Raw genomic sequence first — 14,824 nt, 5'->3', positions numbered from 1 at the left:
ACAATTGTCAGCTTCTTTGTCAGAATAGAGGACTGCATAGGAAAATATCTAGTATCATTATAATATTAAAAATACACTTTAAGCCAGGTGGTGATGTTGCACTTCTTTTTTAATCCCAGCACTCAGGAGACAGAGGTAGGTGGTTCTCTGAGTTTCACGCCAGCCTGGTCTACAGAGTGTGTTTCAAGACAGCCAGAAGAAACCGTGTCTCAAACAAAACAAAACACAACCCCCAAAATTTAATACACAAAAGATAAAAATCTAAGAATAAAAGCAATCCTTTTAATAATTACCATTTTTGTTACTAAACTAGTAAATGCGATAATTTCGCATTGATATTTCTGGTTTACTACTTTATAGTCTTAGATGCTGTATCAGTGTTTATAAAAAGAATTGATTTGTTGGTAAATAAAATGTTAATATTGAGCTGGGCAGTGGTGGCACACGCCTTTAATCCCAGGACTTGGGAGGTGGAGGCAGAGGCAGGCAGATCTCTGTGAGTTTGAGGCCAGCCTGGTTTACAAGAGCTAGTTCCAGGACAGGCACCAAAGCTACACAGAGAAACTCTGTCTTGAAAAAACTATATATATATGTATGTATGTATGTATGTTAAGTCACAACTGTGTCATTAAAGCAACTTTGTAAAATTTCTTCCTTTCTTAAAAGCCTATAATTTGATTCTTAAATATATAGGGAGGAACAGGGGAGACAGTTTAGTGAAGTAAGTATTGTGCAAGCCTGAGGATTTGGGTCCCTGATATCATGTATGAGTCAGCATAGCAGTGAGTGCCTGGAGCTCTAGTGCTGCAGGGTAGGAGATAGATGGCCATATTCCTGGAATTCATTACAGGTTCAGTGAAAGACCCTGTCTCAAAAATAAGAGGAAGGATGGGGATGTAGCTCAGTTAGTAGAATGCTTATCTACAGTGCATGAAACCCTGATCTGCAGGCTCAGTACCACATAAAACCAGGAATGGTGGCACATGCCTGTTGTAATCTGTGCACTTGTGAAGTAAAGGCATGAGCATCAGAAAATCAAGGCCATCCTCTTTTATATAGCCAACTAGACACACATGAGAACCCATCTCATTTTTCAAAAGGAAAAAAGTAGAAACCAAAGTAATACAGAAAGACATTGGTGTCCTCGACTTCATATGCATATGCCCACATGAACATATACTACACATACAGTTTATAGAAAAAAAGTAAAACTCTCAAGATATGGTGTCTGATAAGCATCTAAGCATTTAAAACAGAATTTTTGGAACCAGATGAGATGGCTCAATGGGTAAAGGTGAAGTGCCTGTCTACAAGCCTGGTGACTTAAGTTTGATTCTCAAGATCCATACATCGAATAGGAAGAGAAAGCCAATGTACGTTAACCAATACACATTTGCACATACACACATACAAACACACAAATAAATAGCTGTGATAAATTTTGTGATCAAATCATTATTAGTACATTGGTTTACAGTGCAATCACGTGTAAAAAAGCTGAAAATTGGAGTTGCTTGGGGAGGTGCTCAAATGAATAAAGTATTCAATGTACAACTGTGAAAACTGGCAGACTACCTGAACAGGTAAAGCCAGATGTGGTAGCACAGTTCAAGCAGTGTATGCTCCTGCAGTAAGAAGAGAGGTAATTCACTAGACTCTTGAGAACAGCGGGAGCATAGCATAAGACCCTGTACTAATAAACAAGGTGAAAAGGTAAGGACTGACACCCAAGGTTGTTGTCTGGATCCTCCCACAACACACACAATGCACACATGAACATTCACAGGAATGAGTAAATATAAAACATATATAAAAATTGGAGAATATAATAATTTTTAGTAATAGATTTTCAATTTCTATTTAGTTAATTTTAATGTTTTTGTGTTGGAAAATTTGAGGGGCTGGAGAGATGGCTTCTTGATTAAGAACATTGATATTCTTTGAGCACCCACATGGCAGCTCACAACTGTCCATGACTCCAGAGTATGCACACCTTTTTCTGGCTTCCATAGACACCAGACATGTATCTAACCAACTCACAGCCTCCTTTCGTAATGTTTGAATTGCATGTTTTCTGTGATTTTAACAGTAGAGATTGTGCAAGCTTGCCCTTTAGTCTAGTTACTAGTTATATATACTAGGCCAATTTGTGCTGAATCACACATTTAAAGCCATCATACAGATTGGCATTACATTTCTTTTGTTTTCTCTTGAGCATTGTGCCTCTTGATTATTTGTCACAGAGAATTCTGCTGTAGGACTATTTTCAGATGATTGAGGATATATTGAATTGCTGTTGCAATGTAGTGATTCATTCTTTTAAAAAAATCTTGAAAGGTCTGGTGTTCAGTATGTAGTTCCATCATTGGCTTTACAGTGAGGTTTGTCATCTCCTTTTCTCCATGCCTGTGGACAGAGAAGATGGGAGATGTTAGCATCTTTCTCCTATGAAATCAAGTGATTGCGTTGGGGTCTGTCTTACCTGCATGTATTAAAAATCTAAAGGAACTGTACAACTTATAAAGACTTTAATCACATATTAAAAGTCTTCTAACCTTGCTTCATTATGTCTTATGTTACAGTGAATGTCTGACTTTCTGGTATAAAGTATTAACTAAATTCTACAAATTTATGTTTCATATGTTGCTGTCAGGGAATGATACTAAATAGAAACCAAAGGAAGGTTTTACTCTGTGATACTTTGGATTTTTCCAATCCCGTTGTGTAGAATTTATGTCTATATATGTATATACATGTGTGTGCATGCATGTGTGTTTGTGTCCCTTCGTGTACTTTATTTTGAAACATGGCGCCTAAAAGCCAAAGTCATTTACTATATCTATATTTGGTCTGTTTGCATTTTTCTTCATGTTTTTTTTTTCTTATCATCCACTCTGGTGATTAACACATTTTCACTACCTTTTGAATTTTCTTCTAGTGAACACTTACTCTTTGTGAGGCTATGGGTATGGTAGTTGTATTTCTTATTATTCTTTTCCTGCTTTTAGATATGGGAGTAGTATATTTTGTGCAGAGTTGCCATTTTTGTGATTAGAGGGGCATGTGCATGACAACCTTTATATCCGCACAGCTCATTAATATCACATTCTTTGCGAACTATAGCTCAAGGTGCCTTTCTGTAACTTGATGGTTCATTGTTCATCTTTAGATAAAATAGTGTACATTTACTCCATTTATGATTCAAAATAATAGAAAGCCAGGTATGGTGTTGTATACCTGCATTTCCAGAACTTGGGCTATGGAGGCAATAGGATCAGGAGTTCAATGTTAGCCTCAGCTATATAGTAACTTTGAGGCAAGCAAACCTCTTTCAAGAGAGAGGGAGGAGAAAGAGAATATTCTGAAAGGCAGATTGCACAATGCTAGCTTCTTTGTACCTTGAGGCATCTGAGCCAGTTGCATGTCTGTGCTTTCTTGAGTTAGGATCTCAATAATGTCTTTCTCACTATTGTTCTTGCTGTTGTAATTTCTCTGTTCTTGGCTCACAGTGTCAGGAAGTACATCACTGCCTCAGAAAAGCCAGCTTGTGACTTTCAATCCCAGCTGCCCTCCTATTCTTTCCTCTGTAGGACAGCCCATGTATTCTCGTGAACATGGTGCTGCTGCATCTGAGCGACTTCAGTTGGGGACACCGCCTCCTCTGTTGGCAGCTCGTTTGGTGCCACCTCGAAACCTCATGGGATCCTCCATTGGGTATCATACCTCAGTCTCCAGCCCCACCCCTCTGGTCCCAGGTAAGCTTTGCTTCAGATGGCCATCCACCTCACTGATCTTTCATACCTGAAACTGGTCAGCCTAACATATCAGATGACCTGGGAATCTGACCTGTCTGAAGTTCCCTTTAAGGTCTTGGGTAGAGTGTTCTTTGTTTCTCTGCTTCTGTGGTTTGTCCCTAGTGGTTGTTGATGATTAGGCCCTCTGTGTGTGTCTGTCATCTCTGTTGTCCTGTATATTTACATTCAGTGCCTTGGTAACAGTCACATCTTCCTTAAGGTAGATAGGAAGATGGTATCTGCTTGAGTATTTCCTACTTAATTACTTACATATTACAAGAAAAACTAGGGTAATTATTCTTTGAAATAAAACAAAAGTTCAGGTTTCTTGCTGCTCGTGAATAAACATGGTTTTTTCCCTTCTACTCCATTTGGATAGATTAATCATGATGACTAATATTTTTGAAAATTATTTTGCCCTATTGAAGATCTGTGCTATACTTTGTTGGTATCTTGTTAATCTCTCTATTTAAATTCGATTTCCTCACTTTGCCTTTAGATTCTCACTTTTCCTTTAGTTAGTTCAGAACTAACTAAAGGGCTTTTTAAAAACAAAAGAGGGTTAATATATAGCCCAAGTTAGCCTTGAACATGGAATCAGCTGTTCTAGGTTTGCAGTTGTGTGCTACCATGCCTGATCTGACTGTAGAACCATTGCATGTATTGGGGTTCTGTGTACACAGTGGTCATAGAACTAGGTAGGTCATTTGATTGTGTAAATTTCAAACATTTATGTAGCCTCAACTGTGGGAGAGTTTCTGTTCATGCTAGACAATGATTGAAAACTTTGGACCGTACTTTGTTGATTTGCTTAAATGTTGAAGTAGTGTTTATTTTGTTAATTTTTAAAGTTGGCATGTGTCTTAGGAGGGTTACCATTGCTGTGATGAAACACCACGACCCAAGAAACTTGGGGAGGAAAGGGTTTATTTGGCTTATGCTTCCACATCACAGTTTATCGTCAAAGGAACAGGGCAGGAACCTGGAGGCAGGAGTTGATGTAGAGGCAATGGAGGAGCGCTGCTTACTGGTTTGCTACTCATGGCTTGCTCAACCTTGCTTATAGAAGCCAGGACCACCAGCCCAAGGATAGTACTACCACCCACAATGGTCTGGGCCCTATCCATCAATCATTGATTTAAAAAAATGCCTTACAGCTGGTTCTTAAGGAGGCATTGTCTCAATTGAAGTTCTCTCCTTTCAGATAACTCTAGCTTGTTGACATAAAACTAGCCAGGACAGCATAACTGTGGAATCTGTGGAATTTGTTATTTTACATATCGTCCTCAAACTATTACTCAGATATTTAACATACTTAAATTAAAAAAATAGATAGGACCTGCTTTTAAGCTATACTCCATTAAAGCACTCGTTTCTCTTGATAAGTAATAATTCTGTCTAGTTGACTTAAATGAACAAAAAAATTAAGGGCATGGATCATTCAGCATAATCCTTGCCCCTAAATTGTGAAGAACTAAATTTGAATCTCCAGCACCCACATAAAAATCTGGGCATGATGACATATGCCTATCATTCTGGCACCAGAGGCTGAGTTGAGAGAACTTCCTGGGGTTTGCTGGCCAGCCACTGTAGTTAAATATCAATGAGAGACTTTATCTCAGGAAATAAGATGGTGAGGGATTGAGGAAAACACCATGCATTGACCTCTGTCTTCACATTCATGTGTGTACATGGAAAAAAAAAAGGGAAGGACTCAGAGCAGGAGCTGACAAAATCAGTATGACGTCCAAGAATGCTCTGACAGAGAGTTTGGTTCTATTAGGTCATCATTAGGAAACTGTAGGCTGAATAGAAGCATTGAGAATGAGTGTAAATCCTATAATAGGAACATCATTATTACAGTAATTTATTAACTTTCCTTAGCCATTCTATTCTGAGGAGGGACTATAGACCTCAGTGGTGACTAATTTTCAAAATCATCATTTTGTTACAGAGAATCAATATTTAATCTGTTGACGTTCTATACCACGCCATGAACTGTCTTAAAAAGTGGAAGGAAAGAAAGTGAGGGAATATGTGGATGTGAAGAAGTATTGACCAGCAGTTTTAGTTTTGGTGGCCTATGTCTCAGTTGGTTGTTCCTCAGTGTCATTTAATTGTTCTAAACTTTTGAAGTTGGTGTTTTGTGCAGGGAGAATATGCTCATGGAACTGGAAGTTGGGGGAAATACAGTACTCAGGGCAAGCTTTGCTCTAAGAGGATGAGAGAGATTTAACTTATTTAGACAGTAGGTAAAGATTTATACTTTTAGAAATCTGGAAATTCCTAAGGGGGATTGTTTGTTTTAAGAATTTATTTTATTTTATTTGAGACAGTCTCACTATATCAGTCTTGCTGGCTTGGAACTTAGCCATGTCGATCAGGCTGGCCTCAAACTCACAAAGATCCACTTGTGCCTGCCTCCCAAGTGCAGATATTAAAGGTGTTGCTTCCACACCTCACTTATTTTACTACCTTTAACTGTGTGTGTAAGTCTGGGTGTGGGTGTATGTATGTGAGTACAGGTGCCCACCCCATCCAGAAGAAGGTGTTGGATCCTGTGGATATGGGGTTGTTCACTGGTGATTGTAAACCAAATGTGGGTGCTGAGAACCCAGTTTGGGTCTTCTGCAAAAGTAGCATGTTCTCTTAACCACTGAGCTATCTCTCCAGCAAGTAGATCATTGTGAGCCTACATTTTGTACCATGTAAGTGGCAACCATTAGTAAAGATCTGAATGAGATTGATCTTGTAGCTTGAACTTTATATGAATCATTAAATATATTTTCCATTATGAAAAAAAGAGAAGAAACACAAGAGCTTCTGAATCATAACCATGAAAAACAGTGTCTTCAGTCTGTTTTACTCTGATGTGATGTAGAATATGAATAGGTTATGTGCCATTGGGGTTTCTGTCATTCTTTTCAGAATTGCTTTTAACACTAATAAAATAGTTACTTGGAGTTAGAATTTTCTTTTTTTTTTGGAGTTAGAATTTTCAAAGTGATTTTTTTGTTTCAGAAAAAGTATGAGAAATATAAAGAAAATACATTGGTGAATAATAGGGTGGTATTAAGATAATTATAAATACCTAGCCTTTTTATTTGAATTACGCTTTGGATAGGAAACAAGTTATTATTTCTTTATCTAAAAAATTATTTTTAGTTGATTACAGAAATATCTAGAAATTGAGACACAACAATCTGAATAATGTGTTCATGTATGTGAAAATTGGTGATGAAAATATGTATTGTTATTAGATTAAGTGATAGTATACAGGATAGACATTGCTGAATGGATTGAGAGTAAACACTGTTTGCATTTGAATGTCTGTATGCTTGTAGTAGTAGTACTGTTTACTTTTACTCCTAAAAGGAATGTCCGATAGAACTCAAAGAGAAGCGTATGCAGATGATAGAATTATGTATTTTTTTAATATTTATTTATTTATTATGTATACAATATTCTGTGTGTGTATGTCTGCAGGCCAGACCTCATTACAGATGATTGTGAGCCACCATGTGGTTGCCGGGAATTGAACTTAGGACCTTTGGAAGAGCAGGCAATGCTCTTAACCACTGAGCCATCTCTCCAGCCCTAGAATTATATTTTTTGAAGAACACATAACTTGAACAACTATTTTTAGTAACAAGGGAATAATTTGAGCACTCTGTGATTATCTAAGTGGGTTTTTTTTTCCAGATACATATGAACCTGATGGTTATAACCCTGAAGCTCCTAGTATCACCAGTTCTGGCAGATCACAGTATAGACAATTCTTTTCAAGAGCACAGACACAGCGTCCCAACCTGATTGGCCTTACATCTGGAGATATGGATGCAAATCCAAGAGGTAAGAATGCCTTTTTCTGGTGATACACGTTATGCATCAGTTTATCAATGTAGCTAATAATTTGTGTTTCTGGTCTCACTTGAGGAAATCAGACTCCTTATACTTTTTAAAGATGCTTTGTAATCATTTCAATAGTTTTATAACAATTTCACTTCTAAATTTTAGTGGTATAGTTAGAACATATATACATATATGTATTGTGTGGGACAGTTCTGTATTATGTCAATTATGTTTTAAATAAATGCTGATTGCTGATTGGCCAGTAGCCAGGCAGGAAGTATAGATGGGGCAACCAGACAGGAAGTAGAGGCGGGGCAATGAGAACAGGAGAATTCTGGCAAGGAGGAAGCCCATTCCTCCTCAGTCCTGTCCAGACACTGAAGAAGGAAGATGTGACCTGCCCCGCCATGTGGCTAGCATATACGAGAATAATGGGCTAAATAAGTTATAAGAGTTAATAAGAAGCCTGAGCTAATGGGCCAATCAGTTTTGTAACTTATGTAGACCTTCTGTGTGATTCTTTGAGACCTAACAACTGTGGGAACCAGGCAGGACAGAAACCCCAACAAGCAGGCCCTCATGTTTTTTATATATATATATATATATTGTATGCAATGTTCTGTCAGCATGTATGCCTGCAGGGCAGAAGAGAGCACCATGTCTCATTACAGATGATTGTGAACCATCATGTAGTTATTGGGAATTGAACTGAGGATCTCTGGAAGAGCAGTCAGTGCTCTTAACCACCGAGCCATTTCTTTTTAGACACAGAAAATAGTAATACTTTTTAGTTGCTTTTTTAGATAGGACTTCAGACCATTTTAACTGTGTGCTAGGCACAGTGCTAGAGTTTACATGCAAGAAGGTGAGATGACTGGTCCCTTTCCCTCAAAGAACTGATCAAAGGTTTATTTTCTATTTTGAGTGGTGTAGCTTCAAACCATTAATGTTACAAGTCTAAACACTTTAAGTAAATTAGCATTTTATCAATTTACTTCTTAAGATTATAGCTATATACTCAGGCCCAGTGGCACATATTTTTTATCTGTGTGGAGGCAGGAGGACCAGGGCTGAAGATTATCTTTACCTACATAGCAGGTTCAAAGCCAACCTGGGCCACATAGACCCTGTCTAAAAACAAAACCCCTAAAATTAAATCTATCAGGACCTGCTTCAAAGTTTTTAAGATCAAAAAAATCTTTAAAATTTTTAAAAAATTTTTAAAAACCTTTAAAAAATCAAGCTATGACAGTTGTGGTGGTACACACTTTTAATCCCAACACTCAGGAGGCAGAGACAGATAGATCTCTGTGAGTTGTAGGCCAGCCTAGTTACATAGTAAATTATGTGCCAAACAGGGCTACAAAGTCAGACCCTGTCTCAAGGTGTTGCACAAATCAAGCTAAGATTAAATAAAAGCATATACTTATAATGTGGGTTCTTTTCCTTCCTCGCTAAAATGTTAACTTATATCTAAGATGAAATAGGGTCCTATATAAACACAGAGCTGGGCATGGTGTCTATAATCCTATTGAGTGCCAAGCAGGCTGAGGCAGAGAATTACTTGAATTCCAGGCCAGCCTGTGCTACGGAATAAGACCTAATCTCAAAACAACAAAAATGGGTTGTAGAGATGGCTCAAAGGTTAAGAACACTGGCTGCTCTTCCAGAGGACCTGGATTCAATTCCTAGCACCCACATGGCAGCCCACAACTCTCTAGGGGATCCAGCCCCCTCACACAGACGTACATGTTGGCAAAACACCAGCACACATAAAATAAAAATAAATCATTAAACAAAAAAGAAAACAAAATAATATGGTAATATTTCATATAAGAAAATTATACCAGGTGGTGGTGGCACATGTCTTTAATTCCACCACTCAGGAGGCAGAGGCAGGTGGATCTCTGTGAGTTTCAGGCCAGCTTGGTCTACAAAGCAAGTTCCAGGACTGGCTCCATAGCTACTGAGAAACCCTGTCTCGAAAAACCAAGAAAGAAAGAAAGAAAATCATGATTCTTTATGATGTAAACATCTTGTTGGATAATGACAGGAGGTGTATAACATCTCTAGTACTATTTGATCCCTTGTCAAAGACAGTAATTATTATATATTTATATTATAAAAAAGTAAGTAAAATTATGGTAACATATATAAAATAAATGTCTTGCTTTTTCCAATAACTTTTTTCATTCTTTGATGATCTATGCTTGAGTTAATCATCACACTGGATTGCCTTTGAGGTTTTAAGCTTGCATTTTAACTTTTTGAATGTAAAGAGTAATTTGTAGGTTTTTTTGCTGATAGATATTTCTAAGAAGAAAGTGGTAAACTAGACACAGTTGTGCATGCCCCTAGAACCAGCCTTTGGAAAACTGACATAGGAGATCAGTGATCTTTTTCTTCAAACAAAACAAAAATAGAAAATGGTAGTAAATGAATGCTGTCCACAGGGCCTTTTAGCTTTAGACTAAATAACCCAGTCATTTGATGTTTCCCTAAAATATAGTAATGGAAATTTTTGTTTTCAACAGCTGCTAATATTGTCATCCAGACTGAACCACCAGTTCCTGTTTCAATTAATAGCAACATCACCAGAGTAGTCCTGGAACCAGAGAGTCGAAAGAGAGCTATTAGTGGTTTGGAAGGACCACTTACAAAGAAGCCTTGGCTGGGAAAGTAAGATGGTTTGGCTTATTTGAAATATGTAATTGATGCTTGTATTGTTTCATTTGTTAATAAAGTAGTTAAAATTATCATTAACCTTTGCTGGGAATGGTGGTACTCATCTTTAGTCCTAGCACTTGAAAGGCAGAAACAGGCAAATCTCAGGGTTCAGGACCAGCCTGGTGTACATAGCGAGTTATAGGATGGCCAGAGCTATACAGAGAAACCATGTATCAAAAAAGCTGAGGGCGGGGGGTGGGAGGGAGAAGAGGGTGGGAAAATTAACCAAGATTTATCAATGCTTGTTTCAGGCAAGGGAACAACAATCAAAGTAAACCAGGGTTCTTGCGGAAGAATCAGTATACAAACACAAAATTAGAAGTGAAAAAAATCCCCCAGGAATTGAACAACATTACCAAGCTCAACGAACACTTCAGCAAATTTGGAACCATAGTTAATATCCAGGTAAATTGGCTTTATCAATTACAGAATGCATGTGTGCTGTGAGTCTTAGAAAGTATTACCTGCAGTTCTTGATTAGAGTCAGTGGTAATTTTGACATCTTTGCAAAGTGATGTGCTTTTTTATATATCAGTGTATTCTATTATATATTCAGTGTATGTGTATATAATGGAATTATTTAGTTGGATTTGTTCTTGAGGATTCATTTGATTCTTTTCTGTAGCTCCTTCCTGAAAACTGAACTAGTTGCTGTTGTTTTTATTGTTGTTGTTGTTGTCCAGAGGTCTTGGTCTGAACAAATGAACCACTCCCTCCCATTATAATGTTATTATCTAAGAAGCTGTGATTTTTGACATATTATCCAAGATCAGATCAATTGTAGTGACAGTATAATTTTTTGGAAGTTTGACTTTATAAATTTGTGATTAGGAGTGATGATTTAATTGAGTATACTTACCTGTTTAAAATTTCATGTCCTTAAATTTGTGTCCTTTTTCTCTTAAAAGTTCTCTGTCATTATTCTTTATGGCATTTAGAAAAAGAACTGGGTGGCTATGTAAAACAGTTTTCTCAGACACTATGTTGACTACCACAGCCTTAATAAACAAACAGTAGAAATTTGTTCTAATGTAGGAGAGACAGTTTGCAATTAAAGAGCGTGAACTGCTCTTCCAGAGGACCTGAGTTTGGTTTCCAGCATCCTGATTGGGTGGCTCACAACTGCCTGTAACTCTGGGGATTTAATGCTACTTGTACTCATTTGCTTCAGAGGGATGCCTTCTTAGCTTGTAGAAACCTGGTTTCTCACTGTCTTCATATAGCATAGAAGGAGAGGAGGAGGAAAGAAAGGAGCCATGGAGACCCCTTCCTCTTCTCAGAAGGCTACCTTAACTAAAATAGTTATGGTCACAAATGCAGTACTCCGTGTAATCTGAATCTGTCCCTAATCCTGTTCTCTGTTGAGGGCTAGGGTTTCTTCATAAGGATTTGGAGGCACCTAATTTAGTTCATAGTACTGGACTACACGTATTTAAGGACTATCCAAGTTTAAGTTGTTCCCATTATTTTCTTTAAAGGTTGCTTTTAAGGGTGATCCAGAAGCAGCACTTATCCAATACCTTACCAATGAGGAGGCCAGAAAAGCCATTTCAAGCACAGAAGCAGTGCTGAACAATCGGTTCATTCGAGTCCTGTGGCATAGAGAGAACAATGAGCAACCAGCACTCCAGTCCCCAGCACAGCTCCTCCTGCAACAGCAGCACACCCTGAGTCACCTTTCACAGCAGCACCATAGCCTGCCACAGCATCTTCATCCGCAGCAGGTGATGGTAACCCAGTCTTCCCCCGCGTCAGTCCATGGAGGTATCCAGAAGGTAATCATATTTACTAATTAACACTCTAGTCTCACTTCCCAGACAGTATTTTCCAACTCACAGCCCTGACACCTTTCACATTAGAGTTGTTCATGGTTTAATATATAAACTACCATCATCTGGTTTTCTGAGACCTCATTATTGTAGAAGAAGTACAGATTCTTAGATCTCACCCATCCTTACTTTTATTAACTAAGTAATTATTTGGTGTGGGCATGGGTAGGTACGTGATGTGGGTGGGTGTAGGCCCAAATTTGACACTGTGTGTCTTTGTCAATCCTCTCCACTTTATTACTGAGGCAGGGACTCACTGGATCGTGAGCTTGCCAATTTTGACCATTTTCCTGAGGATCCTCTGTTTCTTCCTAAGTACTGGGATTATAGGTGGCTTTTATGTGGCTGTGGGGATCTAAACTCTAATTGAGTTTTTACCCAGCCGTCTCATCTCCTGAATCAATTCCTCTAGGAAATGCCCAGGAATCTGCTTCAGAGGACTTTGCAGTGTTCTAAAGCTAAGAGAGCTGCTCTGTAATAGAGCAGCGTGACTCGCCTAGGTCTAACTTGTTTAGCTTTGCCTGTAGAACAGAATTGGTCTCTAGATAGGAGCCTTTGAAATCTGATGCTTAAGAAGTATCTACAGCGAGGCATATGTGACGTCTACCACTAAATTCTGAATCTAGAGCTGTTTTGTGCATTAGAGCCATTCAGATATTGATAGTAATAATTTTCATCTAGGTTACTATCGTTAGGGTAAATGTATTTGATGAAAAAACAAAAGCAAGCAGGCATCTGAGGCAGAAGGCTACTGAGTTTGAGGCCAGCCTATGCTACACAGCAAATTCCTATTTCATAACATTGAAAAATATATACATGTATATTCCTTACAGTATATAGTCTCAACCTGCTCCTTAGCATCTAAACCGTATATTTTTCTTTGTGTTCTGTTTGGTATTCGGACCCAAATGTGAATATTTGTCCAAGATGTTGGATGAATGGTGAAAAATGTAGCCAAAGATTATCTTTTTATTTCCCTGTTTATACTGTTAAAAAACCTATCTTTGCCAGGCAGTAGTGGTGCACGCCTTTTATCCCAGCACTTGGAGTCAGAGACAGGCAGTTCTCTGAGTTCAAGGTCAGCCTGGTCTATAAGAGCTAGTTCCAGGACACACTCCAAAGCCACAAAGAAACCCTGTCTGGAAAAATAAAAACAAAACAAAAACCTGTTTTTGAAACATTGTGTACTTAAGAGAAGATTTTTTTTTAAAGTTACCAACAGTTTGTGTGTGTGTGTTACTGTGAAATACGTATTTTAGGAGTTAAGGATTGAATCAAGGGACTTGTGCACACTCAATACATGCTGTACTATTGAGCTCCTCACAGTTAGGACCTGTGTTAGATATCCAAAACAATATGGATAATAAGACCATCTGTATATTCATAATTCCTAAAAATGTACAATCTTACAGATAATCGAAGCATTCCCTTATTTCAACTTTAACTTGTATCTTAAATTTGAATCATTCTTGGGTGTGTTTTTAAACTTATATCACGTAGATGTTTATTTTGTACTTGCAGATGATGGGCAAACCACAGACCTCTGGTGCCTATGTTCTTAACAAAGTTCCTGTTAAACACCGTCTTGGACATGCAAGTACTAACCAGAGTGATACACCTCACTTGCTAAATCAGTCTGGTGGTTCTGGAGACGATTGCTCGGTATGCATTCCTGTGATTTCCATGTCTATTTAGTCTTTCATTCAATGGCATAAAAATTCGTTACCATTAAGGGGTATAGTCTCTTTCTCAACAGGAGAAGCATGACATTTGACCGAAGTGTACTTCCAATTTCCATAGCTCAGTTAAGAATTAGCTGGTTAATTTTCTTTTATTTAGAGCTATCTAACAATTAGAGAATTTTAACTTTTAGGTGCTTATTGTTAGGTAGTTATCCTTATTAGTCTCCTCCCACCCCCATTACCACCACCCATTTTTTGAGATCTGTACCCAGGCTGACTTCTAGAAGTTCATTGTCCTGCTGCTTCAGGCTCCCAAATGCTAACATTAAAGACATGTACTACCACATGTGGCTCTCATTTTTCCTTTTAGATATAATTAAGAACCTAGTGAGGACTAGGGAAATGACTCTTAAAGGTGACTTGAGTTGGGCTGGAGAGATGGTTCAGTGGTTAAGAGGATTGCCTGCTCTTCCAAAGGTCCTGAGTTCAATTCCCTCAACCACATGGTGGCTCACAACCATCTGTGATGAGGTCTGGTGCCTTCTTCTGGCCTGCAGACATACAGACAGAATATTGTATACATAATAAATAAATACCTTTTTTTTTTTAAAAAAAAAAAAGGTGACTTGAGTTTGGTTCCTAGCACGCACCCTTAGCAGCTGATAGTTGCTCCTGGGAACTGACACCCTGTTCTGGCTCTGTGTATGCATATGTAGTAATAAGGGCGGCGGGGCTGTGTCCCCAGCACCCCGGCTGCCTGGCTAGCTTATGCCCGAAATAACAACACACAAACTGTAATCATTTAATCACTGCTTGGCCCATTTCTATCTAGCCTCTTCTAGGCTAATTCTCACATAATAATTTAGCCCATTTCTAATCATCTGTGTAGCGCCCCTAGGTGCGCTTACCGGGAAGATTCTAGCCTATGTCCATCCTGGGT

At 38.3% G+C, this 14,824-nt stretch overlaps 1 protein-coding gene across 4 annotated transcripts in view; it reads left to right on the top strand.

Annotated features, from left to right (window-relative positions):
- Rbm27 (RNA binding motif protein 27) overlaps positions 1–14,824 on the top strand; it is a 71,525-nt gene that overhangs the window by 40,262 nt on the left and 16,439 nt on the right. Inside the window, exons 9-14 of one of the 4 annotated variants that reach the window (XM_075968750.1) lie at positions 3,591–3,755; positions 7,497–7,646; positions 10,181–10,325; positions 10,625–10,778; positions 11,852–12,148; positions 13,724–13,864. In XM_075968750.1, the coding sequence (XP_075824865.1) occupies positions 3,591–3,755; positions 7,497–7,646; positions 10,181–10,325; positions 10,625–10,778; positions 11,852–12,148; positions 13,724–13,864 (1,052 nt within the window). Of the gene's footprint in view, positions 1–3,590; positions 3,756–7,496; positions 7,647–10,180; positions 10,326–10,624; positions 10,779–11,851; positions 12,149–13,702; positions 13,865–14,824 lie in introns of all 4 variants that reach the window. The other 3 variants (XM_075968749.1, XM_075968752.1, XM_075968751.1) reach the window with 3 other exon arrangements.

This window comes from Microtus pennsylvanicus, chromosome 4 (genome assembly GCF_037038515.1).
Source record: "Microtus pennsylvanicus isolate mMicPen1 chromosome 4, mMicPen1.hap1, whole genome shotgun sequence".
In the NCBI taxonomy this organism is placed as follows: Eukaryota; Metazoa; Chordata; class Mammalia; order Rodentia; family Cricetidae; genus Microtus; species Microtus pennsylvanicus.
The sequence above is the reverse complement of the archived record's forward strand: the minus strand, read 5'-3'. Positions and strand labels throughout refer to the sequence as shown.